We start from the raw sequence: 27862 nt of genomic DNA, 5'->3' as shown, positions 1-27862 counted from the left end.
GAAGATCAGTCACTCCACACACAATCCATCCATCTCATTGATGGTCTACCCCTTGTAAGTCACTCCACACCTCTTTTTATCACTTTTTCCAGGAAACTTTACCTTCTATTACTATTCTGAGAAGTCCCCCTTCCATCCTTTTAATGTGTCCAAAATATTTTAACTTTCTTCTGTCAATACCTTTAAGGAGCCTTAAAGTTCTACTGATCTTTTCTAACACCCGTTCATTTGTGTGCCTTTCAGTATATGATATCTTCAACAGCCTTCTGTAACACCACATCTCAAAAGCAGATATCTGTTTCTTATCTGACTTCTTTAGATTCCAAGTCTCACATCCACAAGTCACTGTTGGAAAAACAACTGCATCCAAATTCCTCAACTTTGTTTCCATGGAGATAGATCCATCCTTCCAGATTTTAGACAGGTCTGACTGTTGTTTTAGCCATTCCTAACCTTCTTCAGATCTTCTGAACAGCAATTCTTCACATTAATAATGGATCCCAGGTACTCAAACTTGCTGACTTCCTCGGTTCTTTCTCCATTAAGGTACATTTGTTTCTCAAAGCTTCCCTGTTTGTATTTCCTTTGAGAACAATAATGTTTGTCTTGCTAGGATTGAGTTGAAGTCCTCTGTTATTACTAATCTTGTTTACTTTGTCAAGAATTAGTCCTAGTTCTTCTATGTCATTGGTTCCCAACTGGTGATACACGTACCCCTGGGGGTACATGCTGGGCCATTCAGGGGATACACTAAAAATAATCAGTAATGGTGGGAAAACAATAATGTAAACAAAATGCAAAGTGTTAGTTATGGAACAATAAATGTTAAGTTTGAATCACTGCTAATGGAAACACTTAAGAACTAGCTCGCATTGGCAAATAATGATTAGTGAGGGCGTGGCTATGAACCTCTCCCCAAAACCACTCTTCTACCAATCATTAAGCACAGTTTATGCGTCACTTTTGTCACCCATCCTCCTTTCCAGAACAATTGTGTGTTACTAAGAAATGACCTTTGTGATAACGAACCTTCCACTGACTTCCATTTGCAACATTTCTAGAACTTCTCCAAAAATATAAATACATCCGTAGCCAGACTGTTTGATCAGTTCAGTTATTGACTATTATAAGTAAGTGCGTTGTCTTTATTTGTGATTCTTTTCAAGTAGTTTTTTTATTATTTAACGTTTAACGTAGTTTCAGTTATTATCGTCAGTGATTTTTACATATGTCAGTTATGGATCAGTGGTTGAAAACAGGAATGGTTAAAAAACCAAAACTTGATGTTGATTATAACCTGTCACCAAGTACTTCTCCTTCTCAACACGCGTCCGCAGCTACGTGTAGTACATCCACACCGGGAGATAGTAAAAGGCGCGTGCCTCAGGTACTACACAGAAGAAAAGGTGAAACTGTGAAGAGTATATTAAATCTGAGTTTTCATTTATAGAGGATGATGAAACCCTCTCTACTCATGCGACATTTAGAAACTAAACATCCTATGTATAAAAACAAAGAAATACATTATTTTCAGTGCTTAGGAAAGTGTCCAAATGTAACTTCATACTTGATGTCAGGAAAGAAAGACAATGAGAATGCAGTTGAGGCTTCCTACCGTATTGCTTATATAAAAACCACACTATAGCTGAAGATTTAATTTCTCCTTGTATTAAGGATGCCATTTTTTATGTGTTTGGGGAAGAACATGTCCGCAAAATCGATACTATCTCTTTTTCAACCATTACAATGTCTCGAAGAATTCAGGATATGTCTGACCATGTTGAAGCTGTAGTAGTAGTAGATAGAATTAAAAAAAGTAAATTCTTTTCCATCCAGGTCGATGAAAATGTAGATGTTACCGATTTATTTGTTTTGCTCGTCATCGCAAGGTATTTGATAGAAAATGAAATTGAGGCAAACTTGTTGCTTTGTTACCCATTAACAGAGCATGCCACAGGCAAAGATATTTTTAATGTGATCGATGGTTATTTCATTGAAAAGGACATTAGGTGGTTGAATTGTGGTATATGCATTGACAGAGCTAAGTCTATGTCAGGTTGTTTTATAGGTCTACGTGGCCAAGTTAAAGAAATAGCTCCCCATGTACCATGGAGTCACTGCTGCTTTCATAGACAAACTCTTGCATCCAAGCCTCTTCCTAGTGAACTGAAAGGTTCTTGATGAGGCGGTAAAAGTTGTAAATTTTATTATGTCACAACCATGAAATTCCAGATTGTTTAAAGCGCTATGTGAAGAAATGAACAGCCTTTGCAGCACATTACTTTTGTATTCAGAGGTAAGTTGGCTGTCTTGTGGTAAAGTACTTACACAGCTGTTTGAACTTAGACAGGAAGTCCAGTTTTTTTTTTTTTTGAAGACCATCATTTCCATCTTTCTCCAAGGTTTCATGACAGTCATTGCCTCAAAGCCTTGCATATTTATCAGATATTTTTCTAGAAATAAACTCAACTTCGGACTTCAAAACAGCTCACTCACTATATATTCAAAGGAACCGACAAAATTGAATCAATGATTAAAAAACTGGACTTCTGGAAAGCGTGTATTGAAAGAGTTTAGTCTGAGGTTTTTTAAACTCTGCACAACTTCTTATCTGAGAATGACTTGCACCTATCCCAAAACATGAAAGAGAATATTTTAAGTCACTTGAAAAGCCTCAAAGTGTCCTTTTATAAGTCCCTCAACATGGAAAAGAAAACAAAACAATTGGATTGCAGATCCCTTCAATGAAGAATTCTTCAAAGAAGCTAAACTATCAATCGATGAAAAAGAGTAGTTAATCGAACTTTCAACCGATTCTTCTTTAAATTCTGATTTTAAAAGAAAACATCTTATTATCTTCTGGGTAGATGTCAGTGAGGAATACAGACAGTCAGTGAGAAGGCAGTCAAATATCTCTTGCCATTTACTAATACTTAACTAGCAGAGAGAGATTTTTCTTCTTACACCTTCATAAAATATAAATACTGCAACAAGCTTAATGCAATCCAGTTTTAAGACTGCATCTTGCATCTTTTGAGCCTGATTTCAAGAAACTAATGCATCAAAGCAAGTTCAACAATCTCACCAACAATGTTTCAATCGGCTAATGATCTGTATACCAATTATTACTGACTTTTCAGATAACACAAATAAATAATAATAATCATCATCATCATGCATATCAAGGATTTAGGTCTGGCATGGCCTGTTCTGGCCTTAGAAGTCATCGTTGAATCGTTTAAGAGGACGTCCTGGTTTTCTTTTTCTAATGGCTTGTACTTGAAGGCTTGTTTTGGTAATCTTTCTGTTTTCATTCTTTGAACGTTTTTTTTTTAAATAAAATTCTTTGAATGTGTTAAATTCGGAATAATAATAATTATAATTATTATTATTATTATTTGAAATGCCAAATATTATTATTTGAAACATTTGTTTATAAAACTAGACTATTGAATGACACAAATGCACAATGGCTATATGAATAAAAAGAATTAACCAATATCTAGATAAAATAAAACAAAATGAAGAAATAGAAATAGAATGGCTTAATATAAAAATGATACTAAATGCAGCAGCAAATGAAAACTTAGGAAAGACCAAAAAATTCAATAAAAGGAAAAAACTGAAAATCTGGGATAATACAATCAAAGAAATAATCAAAAAGAAAAAAGAAGCTTATCACAAATGGTTGAGTAGTAAAAGATTAGAAGATGAAATAGAATATAAAAGCCATTGCTAAAAGAGAAGTCAGAAAAAGACATAGAGAATCATGGAACAAATTTATTTCTAATTTAGAACATGATTTATATAAAATAAGACCCAATGTATATAAGAGTTTGAAACACTTAAATGCAGATACCAAAGAAAACATAAAATTAAACATCGAATTGAAATTAGAAGAATTTCTAAATTACTACAGAGAATTGTGGACAGACAAATCTTTTAAAAAAGACAACTGGAAAACAATTAACGAAAATGAAAAGGAAATAACTAAAGAAGAATTAGAAATCAGCCTGAAAGAAACAAGAAACGGAAAATCACCTGGAGAAGATAAGCTAGGTTCAGAACTATATAAATATGCAGGAACAAGATTCAAAGAAAGACTCTTATTATTTTTAAATAAAATTTATTCAACTGGTATCTCCCCCAATAGAATGGAAAAAAAGCAATTGTGATTCCTATCTTTAAAAAAGGTAATAGAGATGACCCTAAAAACTATACAGGTATCAGTATACTAAATTCCTGTTACAAAATATATAGCAGAATCTTAAATAACAAACTAATGAAATATTCCAAAAACTTTATTTTGAAGTACAGAATGGATTTAGAAAAGAACGATCATGTATAGACCCATCCTTTTGCCTAAAATTAATAATAGAGAAAAGAAGAGAATACAATTTCGAAACACATATTGCATTTATTGACTTTGAAAAAGCATTTGACAAGGTTAAAAGAAACATATTACTTAACATATTAAAAGAAAGACAAATACCAAATAATATCCTAAAAGCTATCACAAGTATATATGAAAATAATCAAATACAAATTAGATTAAATCACGAGCTATCATATACGAGAGAGATAAACCAAGGGGTCCGACAGGGATATCCCCTCTCAGCAACTCTTTTTAATATCTACTTAAATGAAATAATAATAAAATGGAGTAAAAATTTACATCAAGGAATTAAACTTTCACCTACAGTTAACTTAAACACTCTCCTCTTTGCAGACGACCAAATAATAATTACAAATTCTGAAGATAACTTACAGAAAGCTATTTTAAATCTAAATGAGATATCCAAAGATTATGGTATGATAATATCAACAGAAAAATCAAAAACTATGGCCTTTAAAGGTCAAGATCCAGCAAGAACTAAAATAGTAATAGATAACAAGATCTTAGAACTGGTGAATTCATTTAACTACCTAGGATGTATGATCACATATGAAAATGAAAAAGATATAAACATAAAAATTGCAAAATATTTAAAAATAACAAGTGTAATTAACTCTATATTTAAACCAAACCTAGTTCAAAAACAAACTAGACTAAAAGTATACAATACATTAGTTCTACCAGTCTTAATGTATGGAAGTGAAATCTGGACAATAAAACAGAAAGACAAACAAAGATTAATAATAGCAGAAATGAAGTTTATGAGAAAAACTGCAAAGTATACCCTATTTGATCACAGAAGAAACGAAAAAATTATGAAAGAATTAAACCAAGAACCAGTAATAGAAAAAATTAAAAAATATAAACATAAATGGATCGAACACGTTCAAAGAATGAAAATAGAAAGATTACCAAAACAAGCCTTAAAGTACAAGCCATTAGGAAAAAGAAAACCAGGACGTCCTCTTAAACGATTCAACGATGACTTCTAACGCCGGAACAGGCCATGCTAGGCCTAAATCCTTGATATGCATGATTTTTATTATTGTTAATAAATCAAAAGTTTGTTAAATACTTGCTCATCATTATCAATATTTAACATGAAGCTATACTTATTTCTGTGTTACGAATATTGTAAAATTAAATCTGTGGTTTGTACTTTTAGTGTGATAATTTTCCTTTCCCAACTGATTACCTCATTTCCACTATTTTACTTTAAGATAGGCACTGAACAAAAGTGTCAGTAAAACAAGGGGTAAAATTTGTAGAAATGGGTTTAAAAGGGGTACACAAGTGGAAAAATATGTTATCACAAAGGAGTACTGTATCATCAGCATACCTCAGATTACTGATCATTCTACCTCCTATCCTAAATCCTGTCTTGAGCTCATCCAATGCTTCATGCATAATGTCCTCTGCATATATACTAAACAAGTGAGGAGAAAGTAAACATCCTTGCCTAACTCTTTTTCCAACTTGAGGCCAGTCAGTCAATCCAACACCTGTTCTTACCATGGCTTTTTGCTTCCTGTACAAGTTGGCTGTCAACCTGATAGTGTGTTGAGGAAAACCCATTCTTTTCATTATTTCTCACAGTTTCACAATCAAAAGCTTTAGAATAGTCTAAGAAACACATTACCAGAGGGTTAATTAATGTTAAAGTTAATTATCAGTCAAGAAAATATAGATCGACTATAACCAGACCTTGATTATTGGTTAGGATATTTGAGAATTACAAAGGATGAAGCTCAGGCTGTAAAAACATTAATATTTAATACAAACAAATATATTTATATGTACATTGGATACATTACTGCATATATTAAGTTATACTACTTTATCTTTCAAAAGCATCAGACATGAGGTCATATTCACAATAGAATTATGAATAGTAAATTATATTGTTTTTCTCTTGCTGTGTATTAGCCTTTAAATTCTTTCTGAATACAAGATATTTCAGTACTGATTTTAATTATAAGACCATTCTAGTGATTAAACAATAAAATTAAACTTAAAAAATTAGTTATCTCTCCCTCTCTCTCTGACTCAGAATTATGCAGAATATATATTTTTGTTAAGTAGTAGCATTTTTTTTGTCTAATTAATTTTTATAATAAGACATTAACAGAACACCTGATTTCCTTGCAGGTGTTCTGTTAATGTCTTATTATAAAATAAGACATTAACATGTCTTATTTTAATCAGGATACAAAATAAGAAATGGCATTCATTTATAAGTTCTGCAGTTTCATATGACTGAGAAACCACAGACTGCAAGGTTTTTTCTTCCCAGTTTATCTGGGGGGTTTTCCTCCCACAAACCGGTCTTAAGAACACAACACTTCACAGACAATTACATATGGTTGAGCATGGGGGGGGGGGGTAACAACCCCACCTCGTAGTGAGTTATGAAACCAAAATGGGAAGCCAAGGCCCTGCATGGGGCTGTAGTGCCAAAGAAGAAGAAGATTTTAATCACTATCCCTGCCTCCTCTCTCTCTCTCTCTCTCTCTCTCTCTCTCTCTCCTTTTATTTGACTCTCTGGTATCCATTCATTCACTCTGTCTTACCTCTCAGATTCCTTAGATCACAAAAAAAAAGAAAGATTTCACTGATCTTCTTTCAACAGAGAAGAACATTGCCATCACAACAGAAATTACAACATTCAGTTGAACTGTTCAAAGAAAGATATTCCTTTTGTCCCTGTTAAATTACATTGTTCTAAATGTTGGGAATATTTTTTACTTCCTTTCTTTTTCACTTTGAGGAGAGTGTTTATTTTGCAATCTTGAACATATAGCAGCTCTCACAGAAATATGAAAACTTGATACATTCTGTATCCTTCAATATTAATTTCATTGTCTTTCCATGGAGAACAGATAAAAATTATATGACAAAATTTTCCAAGGTCATAGTTACCTTAGGGAAATGAAAGGCATTAGAGCATTTATTATTTTTTTTTTTATATTATTTATTCAGAATTTCTGTGTAGCACTCTATAAGGATTACATTATCAAGATAAGCAAGTTGACTACTTTAAATAGATTTAATTTTTTCTCGATTACTGTTGCTCCTGGACTTAGGCAGAGGGGTCTAGGTCGAAAAATATGCTACAGTCTCCACTGGCTACAATGAGTCCACTTACAGTGCACAATGATAGAAGGATATTAGTAGGAACATATAACTGCGGATCTCTATGGGATGATGATAGGTTGGAAGAACTGATGAAGGAATTGGAACATATAAAATGGGACATTGTGGGCCTTTCAGAGATAAGAAGGAAAGAAGAAACTCTCATGCGATTAAAAGATGGACATCTACTCTACCACTGTGAATGTGACAGAAACTCAACTGGTGGTGTAGGATTCCTAATAAATAAAACAATCAAGGACAATGTCCTGTTTGTAAATAAAATAACATCAAGAATAGCTGAACTAAGTCTCTTCATAAATAAAAGATACTAACTGAAAATTATACAAGTATATGCCCCAACTATGAACCATCCAGATGAAGAGATAGAAGATTTCTCTGAAACATTAGAATCCACATTAAATAATTCTAAATAATTCTACATAATTATAATGGATAACTTAAATGCCAAAATTGGAAGCAGAGATGACCATTTGAACTCTATCGGTAAATTTGAATTTGGACAAAGGAATGAAAGAGGAAAAAGACTTATTGAATTTGCAGAAGAAAATAACCTCTTTATTATGAACAGCTTTTTCAAGAAGAAAATCAACCGAAAATGGACTTGGAGAAGCCCAAATGGACAAACTTACAATGAAATGGATTTCATCCTCTCCAACAAAAGATATATAATAAATAATACCAGAGTGCTTAATAGATTTAACACAGGAAGTGACCACAAACTAGTAAGGGCAAAAGTATGGATCAACAAAAATGGGAACGGAATAAGCTCATAAGAAAAAAGTCCAATTTAGTGAATTTACAAAACCTCTACCACAATAAAAGCTGTTATAGAGAATCACTCAAAAATGAACTAAAAAAGTTAAACACAGCTACTACCATCGATGATGCTAATGAAATATTAACAAAATCTATCTTGAATTGTGCACTAGAAAAAGGAGGTGTAAAAAAGGCACCAAGGAGAGGAAAAACTAAGACAGGAAACCTTAGATCTGATGAAGAAAAGAATAGATATGAAAAGAGATTTGAATGACACCAATAAAATAGAATATGCAAAAATTTGTAAAACTATACGTAAAAGGATGAAACATGAACTTAGATCGTATAATGCTAGGAAAATTAAAGAAACAATAGAAAACAATAATAATGTGAAGGTCCTAAGACGAACATTATCAGTGGGAACAAAGGAAATAGCTGCTGTAAGAGGAAAAAATGGTGAACTTATAAAAAAAAATAGAGATGTAATAATCAAAAGAGTTCAGGAATTTTATACTGAACTCTATGAAGAAAGACCGGGACATCCAAGAATCATCTATAGATAACTTGAGTGAGGAAGAACATGATGCCCCTGAGATTTTACAAGGTGAAGTGGAAATGGCACTGCGGGAAATGAAGAATGGAAAGGCCCCAGGAGAAGATGGAATTATGGTAGACTTCTTAAAACTGGGAGGAAGCCCTGTAATCAAACAGCTGACTAAACTCTTTAATAAATGCCTAAAACAGAGAAAAATTCCGAAAAATTGGAACAATTCACTTCTAATATTAATTTTTAAAAAGGGCAATAAGGAAGAAATTAAAAACTACAGACCTATAAGCCTACTCCCCACCATATATAAAGTCTTCTCAAAAATTATAAATAATAGAATAAAATCTAAACTAGAAGGAATGCAATCCTGTGAACAAGCTGGATTTAGAAAGAATTACAATACTTTGGACCACATTCACACATTAAGACACTCATTGAAAATTTCAATCAATTGAATACAATTAAATCCTTATGTCTGACTTTATATAGACTATGAAAAAGCATTTGATTCAGTTAAAACATCTGCAACACTAAAAGCACTTGAAACCCAGGGAACTAAGAAACCATATATTGAAACACTAAAACATATTTACAATAATGCAACTTCTGTAATTAAATTATATAAAAATAGTGAAAAGTTCCCAGTACAAAAAGGTATCCGGCAAGGCGACACCATATCTCCCAAATTTGTTGAAAGTTTATTTTTCACTTGGTTAGACTATAATAAATTTAGTTTAATCCTTTATCCAAGTGTGAGCAAACAAAGTTTGCACCTGAAAGTATCTTCAGAACTGTGGTAAGGTAGTACAACACCAGGCAACTCATTGCAAAGGTGGAGCAAGATAACATCACTCCTATCTCAGTATCTCCCATAATGCAAAACTCATCTCCTTGCGGATATGTGTAATGTTATTACACATACACATTAAGGGAAGGGCCACTACTCCTTGCAAAGGTGGAGCACCTTTGCAAGGAGTTTCCTGGTGTTGTACTACCTTACCCCAGTCCTGAAGATACTTTCAGGTGCAAATTTTGTTTGCTCACACTTGGATAAAGGATTAAACTAAATTTATTATAGTCTAACCAAGTGAAAAAATAAACCTTCAACATCTTTCTCTAAATCCAGAATAATTTAAAAAAAAGGTGGCACACCATTTGGCAACTCCTATAGGTAGAGATGACCTTGCTAATGCTTCTGCCTGGTATCTCCACTTGGGCCTGGTTCCCACTGAAGACGCCTCAACCTCAATAAAGGTCGAAACTAGTCTGAGTAGTGGCCTTCCCTTAATGCATAACATTATACATATCTGCAAGGAGATGTGTTTTGCATTATGGGAGATACTGAGATAGAAGTGATGTTAGCTTGCTCCACTTTTGCAACGAGTTGCCTGGTGTTGTACTACCTTACCCCAGTCCTGAAGATACTTTCATGCGCAAACTTTGTTTGCTCACACTTGGATAAAGGATTAAACTAAATTTATTATATCTCCCAAATTATTTACAGCTGCACTAGAGGAAGTCTTTAGTTTCATAACTCGCCATGCAGAAAAACTGCTTCTCATTCCCTTGCTCACACTCTCCTTATACAACTTCCAGGAATGGCCTCTTGTTCTCACCCCCCCCCCCCCATCTTATGAAAAATTACTTCAACATTAATCCCGTAACAACCTCTTACTAACTTGTACATCTCTATCATATCATCCCTCTTCCTCCTATTGCCACTAGACTGCAAATTGCATCTTCTCAACCTTTCTTCATACTCAACATTCCAGAGACCAGAAACTCTTTAATCAATTGCCTCTAGATCCTTTCCAATATCTCTTCATCGTTTTGAAGACCATGTGACCAGATGTGTGCACAGTAGTCCATATGTGGCATAATGAAGGTCTTATACAATGGAACCAGAATCCCCTTGCTTCTGCAAGTCAGTGTTCTCTGCATCATTGCCAGAAGTCATGTGCTTTTATACATAAATTTTCCAACTGTTCTACAAGCAAAATAGTTACCACTTTAAGAACTAGAATTTTCATAAAAGAAAAGCTAATTTTCCGACGTATAATAATGAACACTCATTCCACAAAACGCATTGATTACCCTAATATCGGAATGAATTCTCCTTCTTTTGACATGTGCAGAAGTGTCAAAAGGTCTTGCATCTGTGGGTGTACAGTATGTTTTATCCAAAATACATGTTATCTATTTCTGATTTAATGTTGAATTTTAATGAACATTTCAGCTTGCTATTACGTTATATTGACTAGTAAATAGAGGATTTTCGTGAGCAGATTGCTGAAGTAATATGTTGTCTAAATGCATTCATATTTTATCTTTTAGAATACTCTTCAAAACTGTTTAAATTTGAAAAAAAAATTAAAAATAGTGCTGTCGAGTGGTACTGATAAGGGTGTTCATGCTTTAATGAATGCTGGCCATTTTGACCTGATTCACCATGGTATAAGTAAAGTTCCTTGTCCTCACTTCATAAGTAAATCAGTCAATTATTCACTTTTTAAAAGGCGGTGCCAGGAAATCATGTAAGTTCTGTTTTAATGTACAAAAGTCTCTATTAATTATAGTTGATTAATACTGTTTAGTATGTTATTTAAAATTCATGTGGCTAGTGATTATAATGCTGAATATTTACAGCATTTATATGCTCATTTCTTGCTTTTCATATTGTTTTGCCTGAATGATCTTTTTTTGGTCTTTGGCCATCTGTATGAGCTTGTACCTTTTGCTGCAGATATATTATTATTATTCCCCCATGGACTCATTGAAAAAGTCTCACTCAGCTGGTAACATATATGATATTTCATTAAAATTCTCCCTATATGCAAAAAAAAAAAAAAAAAACTGTTCTTACTGCCCCTCTTTGTCACCGCTCTATGAATAATCTCTTACTTCCCTCCTGGCTTAAATGTGTTTATCATATTTACTCTCTTCATATTTGATATTGCATAATTACCTATCTCTTGGCTCACTCAATGTAGAGTTTCTTTTTAGCTTGGAAACCAGACAGATGTAGTCTGATCAAAGCTTTGTACTTGTACAGTGGAACCACAACTTCCTTATCTCATCAAAGCAGTAATGCGTTGCTTGAAGATGTTATAACTCTTTCAATGTATCTGCTGATGCTAAAGTGTGCATTGCAGTATTAAAATAGTAACTCAACTCATCTCTCCTTGTTACAAACTATTTAAATCTTCCCAAAGGAACAGCATCATTATCACTTATTTTTACTCATCCAAGCAGCTTCAGTAGACTAAATATACCCTAATCTATTATTGATTTCCATTTCTCTCCTTTTGAATGCCAGTTTACAATGTTACAATTACAATTTACAATGCATTCTGCCAAATGTCTTTGCAGAGTCCAAACATATGACTATACAGTATTCCCCAACTTTTACAACTTAATTGGTACTTGAGAAAGTGTAGTTAAGCAAGCCATCATAAATCAATCTCTTTTTCTGTCGTTCCTTCTAAGCACTGCATGTGTGCACACTGGTCAAAATGGGATACATGCCTAGTAACTGTGTGCACAAAATTTTTGCTTTTGGAATTTCTAATTTACAATCAATAATTTTTGAACGTACTATAAAAATGAATTATATGATAAATCATGCTTGCCACTTATTTTATTTAGTAATTTCTCCATTGTCTCCACTCCAAATTACTCTAACCCATTCCAACTTAATACACTCTAATTAGTTTTAGCTTGCATGGTGTGAGCGAACTAATGCTGATGTCAGCAAATTGCAGAAGCGTGTTGTTTAGAATTGTCTGCTGTCTATACCAGTGCTTCCCAAACTTATGGATGCCAAGGCCCCCTTTGGAAAAATTAAAATATTTCACGCCCCCCCCCATCGAAAAAAAAATCGTAATATAGACATATATTATTATAATATTTAATGTATTTATATTCAATACAATTTATAGTCAATATTTAACATTTGTAATCTTTTTTGTGTGTGTGGGGGTGCTTAAGGGTCAAAGCTGTATAACTGAGAGGAGACCTCCACATAGCCTTTAAAGGAATGCGGAGAACCGACCAGGGCTTCTGACCTAATGTCCAATCCTCACCTTCTCGTGGTGCACCCTGTTGGGTATCTACTTTGATACTGAACGAACGAGGAATGGCTGGCAATTTGGGATTTAGCCGACCAAATTGTATTCTTATTGGTTAAACCAAAATAAAAAATGATGGTACAACATGACAAAATTTCATGCCGACTGGGGCGTCGCCCGGTTAAACAAGACCCCCGTTGTTTTCGCCAGGGAACCAGGGCGAACAGCGAAAAGTCAGCTACTGGAACAAATCTGAAAACAAACCCCAACTCAACATCACCAGAGTTAAAGATCGGTACTATCAACGTAAGAAGCCTGAATGGCAAAGAAATGGAGCTAGCTGAGGAATTAGATAAGTACCAGATCGACATAATAGGGGTGACTGAAACAAAAAAGACCAAAACTGGTGACATCTTTCTGAGCAATAAATACAAAATGTTATATTCAGGCAATTACAATCAAGGAAAAGAATGAGTAGCCATAGTATTCAACACAAAATAAGAGGCTAATCTTCTTGAATGGCAATCAGTCTCAAGTAGAGTAATGTGGGCAAATATGAGAATGGGAAACTGGACAATGAGACTTATTTGTGCCTATGGTCCCACAGAAGGTTCTACTAAGGTAGAAGTGGAGGAATTTTTTGAGGCTTTAGAAAAAGCAACTGACACAATGAAAAAGGAAAAGTTGGTCCTTGTTGAGGATCTAAATAGTAGAGTAGGAAATGATTGTGAGACATACAAAAATATTTTGGGAAAATTTGGAGAAAAGAGCAAAGCTAATAATAATGGCAAATATCTGTTGGATTTCTGCTCAGGACATGGACTGGTTATTACTAACACCATGTTCCAACATAAAAATGTGCACAAATTCACATGGAGAGAAGAGGCTAGGAATAAGAAAAGTCTCATTGACTATGTTATTGTTGATAGTGATGTTTTCTCCCTGGTGCAGGACACCAGAGTGTACAGAGGATTTGAAATTGGAAGTGATCACTATTTAGTCTTGAGCAGGATAAAATTGAATTTCATATTGAAAAGAATAACATGTAAGAAAGTTTTAAAGCGAATAAAAGTTGAGCAGCTCTCAGATGTAAACTGTAGACTAAAATACAGAAATATTATTGAAAAGAAAATGAAAGAGTTTGAGAACAGGAATCAAACCTTGGAGATTCAGTGGCAAACTCTTAAGGAAACATTGATTGATTCTGCCAGAGAGGCATGTGGTGAGGTTGTGTGCAAAGATAAAAAAATCAGAACTCCCTGGTGGACACAGGAAGTTAAAGAGGCAGTGAAGGAAAAGAAGAAATCATATCAAAACTTCCTGGCAAATAAGTCAGCTTTTACTCTTACAGAATACAGAGACAAATGTAAGAAAGCTAAACAGTGTGTAAAACTAGCTAAACAAAAGTCATGGGAGGACTTTGGCAAGAATATAGAAAATAAATATCAAGAAGGTTGCAAAATATTCTGGAGGTTGTTAAAGAAGCTTAGGAATGGAGGAAAGAGTGCTGTAAAAGGAATTAGAGATGATAAAGGTGAAATGAAAACAGGAGAAAAGGATATCCTTGAAGTATGGAGTAATTACTTTGAAAAACTGCTAAATGAAACAAGCAGTGATGACAGCACAGTGATAAAAAACACTTACCAGGCATGCAGTCAGGAATACATATCCATACTTGAAGTAGAAAAAGCCATCAAAGGCTTGAAATGTGGAAAGGCAGCAGGAGTAGATGATATTCGACCAGAAATGCTGAAGTATGGTGGTATAAGAGTCTTACAGTGGCTGCACTGCATAGTTCAGAAAGCCTGACAGAGGGACGAATTCCCGATGATTGGAGTAGAGCTCTCATAGTACCCATATATAAAAAGGGAAATAAAACGGAATGTGAGAATTACAGAGGTATTTCTTTCCCTACTGAGTGTTCCTGGCAAGATCTATGCAAGTATACTTGAGAAACGGTTGAGAAGAATTGTGGAAGAAAAGCTTGGTGAAGAACAAGCTGGATTCAGGCCAAATAGAGGCTGTCAGGATCAGATCTTCACTTTACGACAAATAGTCGAGAAAGCATGGGAATATAACAAAGATCTGTATTTAAGTTTTGTTGATTTGGAAAAGGCATATGACAAGGTGCCAAGAGAGAAGCTATTCAATACGCTGCAGTTATATGGTGTCAATGGGGCATTATATCAAGCAATACTTAGTCTTTATTTGAGTTGTGAGTCAGCAGTTAGAATTGAAGGAAGTACGGGAAGATGGTTTAATGTTAAATCTGGTGTGAGACAAGGATGTACATTATCCCCTCTGTTATTCATTATCTATATGGATCACATTATGAAGGAAAGTGGTATTAAACCTGATATCAAAATTGGAGATGTTAATGTCAGCTCTTTGCTTTATGCGGATGATGTTATACTTCTAAATAAATCCGCTACAAGTCTGCAAGATTCTCTGACTAAATTGAATAGCTGTTGTAATAGATATGGTATGAAGGTCAGCAATAAAAAGACAAAGACAATGAAAATAGGCAGAATCATTGAAAATGTCAACTGTGTTGTGAATGGAGAACCTGTGGAACAAGTAAAACATTTCAGCTACTTAGGCACAATTTTTACTGAAGATGGTAAACTAAATATAGAAATAGACAACAGAATCAGCAAAGCTGGAATTGTGGGAAGTCAATTGAATAAATTCATATGGAATAAGAAAGAAATTAGTCGGAACACTAAATTAGCTGTATACAAGACTGTGTTCAAACCAATTTTAACTTATGGATCTGAGAGCTGGGTCAGAAGTAAAACACTTGACCAAAGACTAGAGACCGCAGATATGAGAGTCCTGAGAAAGATTAGAGGCGTGAACAGATGGCATCAATGGCAATATCATATTAAAAATGAGGATATTAGGAAAGAACTTGACATTGTCAGCATCCAGGAATGCGTTAGCAGAGCTAATCTCAGATGGTATGGTCACTTAAATAGAATGGGAGAGGAAAGATTAGCAAAACAAGTGTTCTCTGCCAGGTTGGCAGGAAAACGACCCAGAGGAAGACCAAGATATAGGTGGATTGATACGGTACAAAGTGCCTTAGACGATAGAAACATAAGATCTGATAATGTTGGAGTCTTGACAAGTAACAGACTGATTTGGAGGAAAATTGTAGATAGGAAGTTAGTAATGATGTAATTTTTTCATGTAGTACTGTCATATCCTGTACACTCCTTGAGGGTACATGGCAGGAATTTGATGATGATGATGATCTTTTTTGTGTTTCTTATCAATACCTTTGAAATGAAACTTATATGAATAAGCATATATTTACTAATATTCATTAATTGCCGAAATATGCAAGAAGCAAAATTTGTTAACCAACACCAGTGTGTGATTTTTTCCATTAAAATATAAAAAGAACAAAAAATAAATAATAAATAATAATAATTAAATACGTTTCTTTTAAGATTAAAAAAATCTACTTAGTCTTGAAACATTTTAAATTTGTTTTCATTAATTCACGGCCCTCCTCAGCAAAACTTACAGCCCCCCAGTTTGGGAAGCGCTGGTCTAGACACTACAGTCATTGAACTCATGGAAATGGATTTAAGTGAATGAATGCTTGCAATTTTACAGGCTATATCTAGCAAAAAAAAAAAAAAAAAACATTATATGAGAAATATTACATTAGTGGTTTTAGTGCATTAAACCCTCAAAATTAAAATGGAAAAACACTGCAAATTCATTTAAATTTGAGTGGCTAGACAACTACAGTTGAACTATATACTTAATGTTGAACATAATAACATATAAAAATATTTAGTATGCAACGTACAAGATCTTTTAACAAAGATGTTCTCACCAACTTTAGGCATATCAAATTAAAAGTTTGTGGCTTGTGTGACTCACACTGTCGTAAGTACGAGCTACAGCACATATTGAGTCTTCGACTGGAAACTTGCACATAAAATGTTTCTCATATGCACATGGATAGGCAAAAGTTAGAAGGAATATTGAATATAATATAATATAAACTTTTTGTGTATTCTTTAAGATGATGCTTATCAGAATGGGACAGCTGAAACTTGAATCAAGTTCTATCAATTTCATTCTGAATTCCTGAAGATTAAAAATTCCATTCTTCCCTCTAATGTTATTGTTTTCTGCTTCTTTAAGGACTTTGTATTCTCATGGTTTGTAAGGCAAAACATCCCCTTTACAAACCATGCTGATCTTCATAAAATTGGGTCACAGAGTATTCTACCTCAGGACAAGAGTATTTATCTCAGAACCAGCTTCATGGGTGTGCATCCTGTGCAGTCACACAGGTTCACACATTTAGAAAGATCCACACTTTGTGCAGAGTATAAATATGAAAAATTCATGAAGTCTGTTGGTTAAATTAGGTAATTTTTGTAAAAAAAAAACAAATGTGTATGCATTTCTAAATTGGGATATTTGTGTGGTGGCAGTAATTGGAGTTGGAAGGATGCAACAAAGATATAATAAGCTTTCTGACTGACATCGATGTTGCCAGTTACCAGGAATTTGGACATTTACTCCTTTATATGCAGATATTCTTGTGAAAAATTATTTACAATCTTGTATTAGTTGAGAATGTTTGTTTCATTTGCAATTATATCAATTAAAAACTAAATAACTAAAAGTTTGAATTTTGAGCACATAATAACTGGCTTTGGTGAAAAGTGAGTAATAGTAAGTAATACTTAGTTTAGATAAGTAAAACTTAGTTGATAGTCAAACTAGAACAGTGGGGTTGGATATTAGACTAGTTTATTGGATTGGAGATTGGCTGTCTGATAGGTATCAGCAAGTTGTGTATATGTGAGCAATATCCCAGAGGAGGAAAGTCACTAGTAGTGTGCATCAGGGGTCTGTTTTAGGGCCATTGATATTTAACCTTTATGTTAATGATATTGGGGATATTCGGTTGTTGGCAAATGATGCAAAGTTAGGACAAACTATGAGGAGTAGAGCAGATGTTGTGGCCTTACAAGAAGATTGAGTGAATGGGCATGGGAGATGGGATGCCATTTCAGTGTTGCAAAATGTAAGTTGTAAAATTTGGGAAACAAAGACGGTATGTAGAATTTACACTTGGTGGGGGATATATTGTTGGAGGTGAAGGAAATAAGAGATCTTGGGGTGATGCTGGATAAGGATCTAAAATTTAGAGGACACACTGCCAATTGTGAGAACAACAATGAATTCTGGGAATGATGCAGAGGACTCTGACTTGCAGAAGTAAGATTCTTGTTCCATTGTATAAGGCTCTGATTAGGTTACATATGGACTACTGTGCACAGATTGGATTACCTAGTTTTCAAAAGGGCAAAGATATGTTGGAAAGGTTCCAGAGGCAATTGACCAAAATAGTTTCTGATCTCTGGAATGTTGAGTATGAAAAAGGTTGTGATGATGCAATTTCAGTCTAGTGGAAGAGGGGTGATATTTTTTTTTATGTTGCCCCCCCACGAAAATAACCTTTCATGGGGGAGTAATATTTATATGGGAACAAACCAATGTTACAAAATAACATTGGTTTGTGAGAACAAACCAATGTTATTTTGTAACATTGGTTTGGATAAGGATTTTTTTTCTTCTTTCAATTTATGGAAACCCTGCTCTAGAAACCCAATGTAGAACTTTTTCAAACCACTTCAGACCTTCGATAAGCAAGGCAATGGTCTCACACACCAGGTCATGGCTTTCATCTTCCACCTGAAGACAATCACAAACATCCATTCCCACAGCGCGATTTGAACCCCCCAGCGTGTTGATTGGAAAGCGAGTATGCTAGCCACTTGGCCAACCAGGCTGGCAATGATAGAGACATATAAGTTGGTGAGGATTGTTGAAAGTTTTTCCACTTGGTTATATTATCAATTAAAGATGCCAAGAAATTTTATTCTTGTAGCCAAAAGGTGCGAACACCTTATTATTAAAATACTCTGGATTAGAGATGGTTGTTGGAAGGTTTTCCACTTGGTTATGCTATAAATTAAAGATACCAAGAAATTATATTCTTGTTTTAATCCTTTATCCAAGTGTAAGCAAACATAGTTTGCATCTGAAGTATTTTCAGGACTGGGCAACTCATATATAGAAGCTAATGACTTCACATCACTTGCCTTAGTATCCTATAATGCAAAGCATTATGGAATACTAAGGCAAGTGATACTTCCCATAATGCTATACATTATGGGAAGGGCCATTACCCAGACTAACTTCGACCTTTTATCAGGTCTCATCAGTGGAAGCCAGACCTAGAATTGATAGCAAGGTTGAAGTAATTCAGAAGTCGTATTTCCATATACAAGGTCAAAAGGCATCACACCTTATTACTAAAATACTTTGGATTAAAGATAAATGATGAAAGTTTTTCCACTTAGTTATACTATAAATTAAAGATGACAAGAAGTTAAATTCTTGGTTTAATCCTTTATCCAAGTGTAAGTAAATAAAGTGGTCTAATCGTGAAGTGACTTCATGCACAAACTTTATTTGCTTACACTTGTATAAAAGATTAAACCAAGAATATAACTTCTTGCCATCTTTAATTTATAGTATAACCAAGGAAAAACTTTAACAAAAATTCCATTGCTGCATACATCATGTTGAATATTAAATCGTTGTGTTGAGTAGTGTGTGTGTGTGTGTGTTTGTTTTGTTTTGTCCAGATGAAGCATTTTTTTCTGGGAGAGAAATTTTTTGCTCTGATCTGGAAATATATCTTCAGAGGAACAAGTAAATTGTTCCAATCTGGATAGATAAATAATTCACAATAACAAAAAAATTTTCTCACAGATTATAAATTTGTGTGATCAGGAAAAATAAAGTTCCTTTTAAATTGTTCTGAGAAGATAAAAGTGGAACATTGTGGCTGATCCAGATTTTCACTACTCCTTTGGGCCAGATAATGTTATAAGGCTCTCTCATTAAACAGGCATAGTTATCCCTTCACACAGTCCCTGTTGATCTATATATTATTTAACTCCAGCCTTATTAGCTTATCACTTATATGCTTCCAGTCAATTTACATCTTTTTTTTCCTGTCCTGTGCATAATATCACTGTATATCTAGTGCCATTATATGACTAGTAGTAGTGAGTGATGGTGGTAATATCCATTAATTGGAAGACTTGGGTTCAAATTCCATCTAGAACATGAAGAACATTTATGAAGGCAGCAAGGATTTCCTCTCCTAGAATCTCAAATTATTCCTCCTTTCCCAAAAATGACTCAACCAGCTGGAGAAAATACACATGTATCTTTGATCTTTTGTCAGGTTTAGTGTTTACAGTAAAGAAAGACAAAGATGGTGCAATTATTCTAAAACATAAAGGAAGATCGAAGAAAGATATGACAAGTTGCTAGCTGCTCAGCATCTCTGGAATAAAAGTTAAAGTTTTGGAAAAGTTAGTTAGTGCTCATATTCAGGAATGGGTAGATATCAATATCATACACTTCGGGGAGAGCCAGCATGGCTTTGTGAAGAGGAGGTCTGCCTTAGTAATTTATTCACTTTCTGTAATAAAATGACACTGTTTTCTAGAATTAATATTCCTAGCAAATGCTGTATGAACACTAATTCCTCACTCACAAATGGTACTGCACAGCAGTGGCGAATCTCTGTGCTTGCTGCATAAGTTCATTAATTGAGAAAGAATTAATATTTATTTGTTTATAAATGCATGCATTTATAAGCATTCCATTTAGGCTTTTATTTTTGTAGACCGAAGATGTCTTAAGCTTGCGCGGCAATAATTGAGCTTTGCGTCATGTATCGAAGCCGATGCTTGCTCGTCTAGTCAAAGCTTCCAGATCCTCGCAGCAGCACTGTGATTTCATGTGCGTGCATAACCATTTCACGTCGTCTCACTCTGTTGCATAAATACAGACTATATGCAGTGAATGTAGCTCTAGCCAGTGAGCTTCAGCCCGCCTTTACAAGTTTGCGTGTTGCTTGGGAAAATTAAGTTACAACCAACTTTTTATGACGATGTTATTGACTAGTTCATAAAGAAGAACCGTAGAGTAGAATTTGTATTCAAGTAGCTAATTGAAAAAGATAGAATATCATTTGTAAAATAAATGTTGTATTTGTATGATTAAATGTACATAAATTTCTAAATACAGTCAGATTTCTTTTTATGCGGTAGATACGTTCCATACAAAAACACATATAAAAAAAAATCGCACAAAAAAGACCTAACTTACGTTGAAAAATTAGGGATATGTTCCATACGTTTCTAAAACTGCATAAAACCAAAGCAATGAATTGAAATAAACCTAAAATCGCATAAAAAGTTTATAAAAATTCAAGAAAATAAGAATGGCTAAGTTGTTTTAAAGCTTTATTCTTTTAATTTTATTGAAAAGCAGCAATTTTTTTTTACATCTTGTCATCAGAATTATCATTGCTATTAGACAATATTCGGCAATGTTTGCGAACTGATGCGAAATCATTTTCATCACCAGAAGAGATAGTAAGCGCATCAGATCTGTATGGTAAAGGCAATGGTTCTTCACAAACAGAATTAGCTTGACCCTCGTCCCGTGCTGATTTTTTTCTTCTGACAATTTAATCAGTAATTAAACTTTGCGATGATGATTTTCTAATTTTTTATACAGCTCGCGATATCCAGACATAAAGTTCTTCAGCTCACGTTGGAATTTAAAGGCTTGTTAAGAATTTGTGTCATTAACAAGAAAATGATTTTCCAATTTATTGCACAGTTCAAGACCTTCTCGAATTATATTTTCAGTTTCACGTAAGGCATTATCCACAAGTAATTCGTCTACATCATTCTGGCTAAATGTATCAAAGCCTTCACCAATTTCCTGTGCCAAAATAATGATTTCAGCTGATAAATGTAGATGTTTACAACACATCCAGGTCAAACTGCTTTCCAGCAGGCATTTAAAATTTGTCGTCTTATTTTAGCGATAGCAGATGCAATATGATTTACGCAGTCCAAAATAGAAAATTATTTCCAAATGTCAGTTACTGTTAATGATTCATTTTCTAGTTTATCCAATATAAATCGAAAAGTGTGCTTAACGTAATATTTTTTAAAAGTAGCAATTATGCCTTGATCTAATGATTGGGAGTAGCAGGTTTAGTGAATAATGCTTGATGTATTGAGTGGAAAAAACACTACCTGCACATTTGGATGTTCTAAATGCGAATGACTTGGTGCATTGTCAACAATTAATAAGACTTTAAAATCGAGAGCGTTTTGCTTCATATGTTTCCACTTCTGATACAAAGCAATTATTGAACCATTCAGTAAATACAGCAGTTATTACCCACACATTTGTATTAGCCATCCAATGCACCGGTAGATGTTTTAGATCTTTGCCTTTAAGAGCACATGGTCTTAGAGATTGATTTACTAGGAGGGGTTTCAACATTCGATCCCCCTAATGCATTGCTACAAAGTAATGCTCGAGCATTGCTACAAAGATTACTTGATCTTTGCTTGCTTTAAACCCACTTGCTTTTTTTCTCAGACTTTGCGATGTAAGTTCGACTAGGCATTTTCCTCCAAAACAATCCTGTTTTGTCAGTGTTAAACACTTGATCAGGACAATATCCACCATCTTCAATAATTTTGGCTAACTTCTCTTGAAAATTTTTGGGCTGCTGCTTTATCTGCTGCTGCAACCTTGTCTGCAATCTTCACATTATGAAGTGCATTCCTTTTTAAAAACCCAGTTAACTGTCCTTTGCTAGCCGAAAATTCTTTATCAGCCTGGGAAGCGGAAGTAGACCTACTAGACGGCTCCAATTGCTTTATCTCTTCATAAAACCAAAGAGCTTTTTGTTTAATTAAATAATCGCTTATAGGAATTCTTTGAGTTAATTCTTCAATCCAAATTACGAGCGCTCATTCCGTTTTTTCTAATAAAGCATCTCTTGAGTACGATGATAATTTGGCACTTACTTTTGTGCCAGAAATGAGATTTTCTTATTGCAACTTCATTCTTTTTGATTGCTGTTATAGTAGATTCACCTAAATTGAAATGTTTACCAATCGCTGTAGATCTCTCTCTCCTTTTGCAAAGTGATCTAAAATTGCAATTTTCATTTCCAAAGAAATTGTTTCTTTGGTGCTTTTTTTTTTCTCCATTGGGCCAAATTAAATCTTTAAAATAAAAATTAGTTCAAAATTTAGGCTTTCAATAATGAAAAGACAAACACTTACTCACATGCAAAATTAAACTTCACAGACACTCCCTGCTTTACACGTTACTCACCTCACGCCAGAATGTGCTGCAACACGTTGTTCATATGTACAACGGTACATAAGTTTTGAAGTTATGCACCACATAACTTCAAATCTGCATAAAAAAGATATGCATAAAAAGAGACCCGAGTTTATATAGTTTTAAATGGTCAGTAATTCATTATTCTGCTAATCAGACTTCAATCACACCTCTCACTCCTTGAATGATAACAAGAGCAAGCATGAATTTCAAGACCAGTATTCGCCCCTGCTGCGCAGCAAAACAAAAGGAAGTGTTATTGTAGCACTAAGTTGCAATACAACATCCTAAGTTTTTTTTTTTTATTATATATATATATATATATATATCTTTCACATATGAAAGTCAGAAGCGTCTATAGCAAACAGTGCTGTATATGTGGGCAGTGTGAGAAATACAGTAATCTGCAGATATATTTGTTTTAACTGTTGGAGATTGTAGTCCTATGTTTCACAAGGAGGCTGTTCCACAGAATTGAGGTGGAGGAATGAAACCTGACTGGGAGTAGCAGGTTTAGTGATTATGCAGCTTGACTATAAAGGGATGTTGAGTAGCTGTTGGTTGAGTTCCTGTAGATCTGGCAAAAATGGGAAACATAATGGATGCTATTTCTTCTTAACAATGGCCATGGAAATACCATGCAGAAACTGATCTTCTATGTGAAATTGGCAGAAGAGAGACTATAAGAGAAGTGTTTTTAATAAACTGAACTGCCCTTTTCTGAACAGCATCAAGAATTTGTAGACAGGTCTTAGGTGCACCACCCCAAATATGAGAGCAGTATTCTAATGCTGGTTGGATTTGGGATTTATACAGAGTAATAACTGTCTGGCAGAGAAGTATCATCTTGACTGGAAAAGGATGCTAAGTTTTTTGGAAGCTGATGATACTATTGAAGTGATATAATTGTACTGCCAGAAAAGGTTTGGAGAGTCAACCTGAGAAATTTTTCTAAGATCATGGAAAGAGATTTTTCATAGAATGGGAGATGGGTGGGGGTAGAACAAGAGGCCATCCATTGCTGGAAACTGTATAAGGAGAATGGTAGTAGAAGTGTGAGAAGTAGGTTCATTGCATAGAGAATGGTTGGTGAGTGGAATGTGTTGCCTGAGTGTGCTATGAATGTAGGCACATTGAATCAGTTTAAGGCACAGTTGGATGAGCATTGGGTGCAATAGTGTGTACCTTCCATGATGTGTCTCTGATTCCATGGAGGTCAGATGCTAATAATAATCATTTTTTTATTCTTTAACACTAAGCCCAAGAAAGAACTACAATTAGATTAAAGGATTTACTAATTCTTTAATCTCTCGTTTTTTATTTTTATTTTTGAAATCACCCAGAGTAGAAAGTTGTAAATAAAAAAATTGAGAAGCTTAACCCCCCCCCCCCCCCTTAACATACAAAGACGTCTGTGACACGTCTTTTGTTTATTGCACCAAAATTGATTTTGAAGTTTGGTTTCACATATAAATACAACCGAATATAGACGCTAGACAATCTTGTGCTTATTTCCTTTCAGCCGAGAAAAGTTGCCAACGGCGTGTATCGGCTATTTCGTTTGCATTTGCACAAATTCATCATTATTTTTCAAATAATGATGAATTTGATCTAGAAAATCACCCTCGCCCAAAAAAATTGGCAGAAAAACGACCGCTTTCTGATTTTTATTTGGTACATTAAGGGGTTAATGCATTTCAAAACTTGCAGATATACTAGTGGCTTTATTCATACAGAATTTGTGATATGCCATATCCCCCCCCCCTCCCCAAGTTATTAAATGGATGTTTGGAAGGCTGCAAAATGTTTAGTTTTCTCCTCCTTTGCCACTAGTGGCCCTGGTAATGTGCTACCTCCATCAGAGAGAGAAATGAAAAACACACACTGCTATTTTTGGGACATATGCAACAGTACGTATGGCTTACTGACACCTTTATTAAACAGTGACATTTGACATATAGATGTGGTACACTTAGAAATTTGTAATATTCAGTAATTTTTTACATGTTTACTGAGTATGCAAATAAGCTTAGTTATTTAATGAAATTTACACTTTTACTAAGGCTGTCGTTTAGATATTTGATATATATTTTTATTTTTAGAATTTTAAATTACTTTCATGTTTATATCTTCTTCTTCTTCGTCTATGATCTCTTGTGCTTTTAAACATCGAGATTTTGCCAAAGAGATTTCCATGCCTTCCTGTCCAAGGCTTGTTGTTTTGCTTCTTTCCAGTTAATTCCCTTCTTTTCCAATTTTTCTTTAATTTCCTTTTGCCAACCTTTCCTGGGCCTGCCTATGTTTCTTTTTCTTCTATTTTCTGGCTTTCATATACAGTTTTTGCCATTCTTCTGTCTTCCATTCGATTAAGATGTCCAAACCACCTCATTTGGGCTTGTGTTATGAATTGGTTCAGAGGTGCAACTTGAAGTCTGTCTCTTATAATTTGATTTCTTATTTGATCTAGTCTTGTTTTTTGTGCCACTTTCCTAAGATATTTCATTTCAATTGTTTGTAGTTTATTTGTGTTTCCTGTTGTTTAAACACCAAGACTCGCAACTGTATGTTAATGTTGGTAGAAACGCTGAACGGTACACTGCCATTTTGGTGTTCTGGGTAACTTATTTCTTATCTAGGAATGAGCCTTTCATTGCATAGAATAGCTTTGTTTCTCCCAGTTATCCTGTTGTTAATTTCTGTGTCTAGTCTACCGTCTTCTTATATATATATATATGATCCCAAGTATTTAAAGGAGTGGACTTGTTCCAGTTGATGGTTCTCTATTTTTATTATGTGTTTTGGTTGGTTTCTAGATACGATCATTGTTTTAGTTTTATTTATATTTATGGTCATATTATATTATTATTATTATTATATTATTATTCAACACCTCCAGGCAGTCCAAAGACTCATCGATGGAGGGCACCTGCTCTACAACTCTGTCTCCACCACTGACTGCAACTACCGCTGACCACCTCCACTGGTATTTCCACAGACAATCACAAACATCCATGCCCACGTCGGGATTCGAACCCACAGCCTTTTTCTGGAGAGCAGATACGCTAACCACTCGGCCAGCAAGGCTGGCATATTCCTTTTCTTTGTTTCTTCATATCAAATGTTGATGTTGTACTGCAAATCTTCAGCTGTATTTGCTAGAATCACTACATCATCTGCAAAAGCCATGTGTGAAATCCTGGTTTCTTTCAGTTTCCTGTATCCTAGGTGGAATTTTTTTGTTTTGTTTGGTATGCCTTTAAAATTTCACCCATTACTATAATGAAAAGAAGAGGGGGCTGAGGAGAGCCTTGCTTCACTCCTACATTTGTTTCAAATTCTTTTGATCTGTTATTACAGGTTCTTACATAATTTCTATTACTTTTGTAGAGTCTTTGTATGGCTGCTATTAAGTTATCTTGTATCTTGTTTTTCATTAATGTTTGCCATATTAAGTGTCTGGGAACTCGGTCAAAGGCTTTTGCGAAATCTATAAAACATGCATGTAGTTCTTTTCCATGTTCCAATGTTTTTTCTGATATTTGTCTAAGACTGAAGATAAGATCCTGTGTGCTTCTATTTTTTCGAAAGCTGTATTGCATTTTGTCCAGCGTATCCTCTATTTGATTCCTAAGCCTCTCTTCTAAAATACAGGCATACAATTTTGCTGGCATGCTTAAAAGCGAAATTCCTCTATGATTTTCACATTTACGGTTATCTTCTTTCTTAAATATAGAGATTATTATTGCTACTTCCCAAACTTTGGGAATAATATTCTTTTTCCATACAACATTGAATAGATGTAAAAGAAATTTTATGGCTTTCGTTCCTAAATTGTTTACCATTTCTGGCGTTATTTGGTCATGGCTTGCTGATTTGCCCAGTTTTATTTTATTTATTGCTGCTAATAAATTTCATTTGCATGAATTTCCTCACTTTGATCTTCTATTTTACTTACATGTCTTGCTCTTAGGGTTCTATTTTTTTTTCCATGTCCTACGTCTTCCAATAATTCTTGGAAGTACTGTTTCCATCTTTCCATTATGTCTGCGGAATTTGTGAGTAGCTTTCCATCCTTATTTTTGATAAACTTTATGAGGCATTCTTTCTCTGACCTCATTCTTCTTAAAACATTATAGAAGAGTTTTTGGTTTCTTTTAAAATTTTGTTCTAAAGTATGTCCGAAGTCTTCCCAGCATTTTCTTTTCTCTTCTTTCAGTAAGGTTTTTACTTTATTTCTTTGGTTATTGTATAGTTCTCTATCAACCTGCAGATTCGATGTTATATATCTCTTCCACAATTGCTTTTTCTTTTTAATTTCTTCTTTTAGTTCTTCAGTCCCCAGAGTGTTTTATATTTCTTCTGTTTATTATTTAATGATACAAATTTCTTTGCTTGTTTCTAGAAGTGTTTTGAACCTGTACCATAGGCTTTCTACATCTTGGTCTTCATATCTCTCTTTTTCTACTTCTTTCATCTTCTCTTCTATTTTACTTTTATACTCAGTGGCTGTTTCTTCTTTCTTTAGTTTGTAGTTCTTTATCTTAACATTTATTTCCTTGCTACTTTTTCTATATTTTTCAACTTTTATTTTATGGATCGTTTCCAATACTAATAAGTAGTGGTCACTGCCTATTTCAGGACCTCTATAGACTCTTGCATTTT

At 34.3% G+C, this 27862-nt stretch overlaps 1 protein-coding gene across 1 annotated transcript in view; it reads left to right on the top strand.

The window, feature by feature from the left end:
* The window catches only part of LOC150109421 (tRNA pseudouridine synthase-like 1), a 141361-nt gene that overhangs the window by 43958 nt on the left and 69541 nt on the right, over positions 1-27862 (top strand). The window contains exon 3 of the mRNA XM_090408112.1: positions 11187-11386. Within this exon, the coding sequence (XP_090264238.1) occupies positions 11187-11386 (200 nt within the window). The remainder of the gene's footprint in view (positions 1-11186; positions 11387-27862) is intronic.

Source organism: Typopeltis vanoorti, chromosome 2, assembly GCF_054136105.1.
Source record: "Typopeltis vanoorti isolate ZY-2024b chromosome 2, IOZ_Tvanoo_1.0, whole genome shotgun sequence".
Taxonomy (NCBI): Eukaryota; Metazoa; Arthropoda; class Arachnida; order Uropygi; family Thelyphonidae; genus Typopeltis; species Typopeltis vanoorti.
This window is presented reverse-complemented; position numbering and strand designations above follow the sequence as displayed.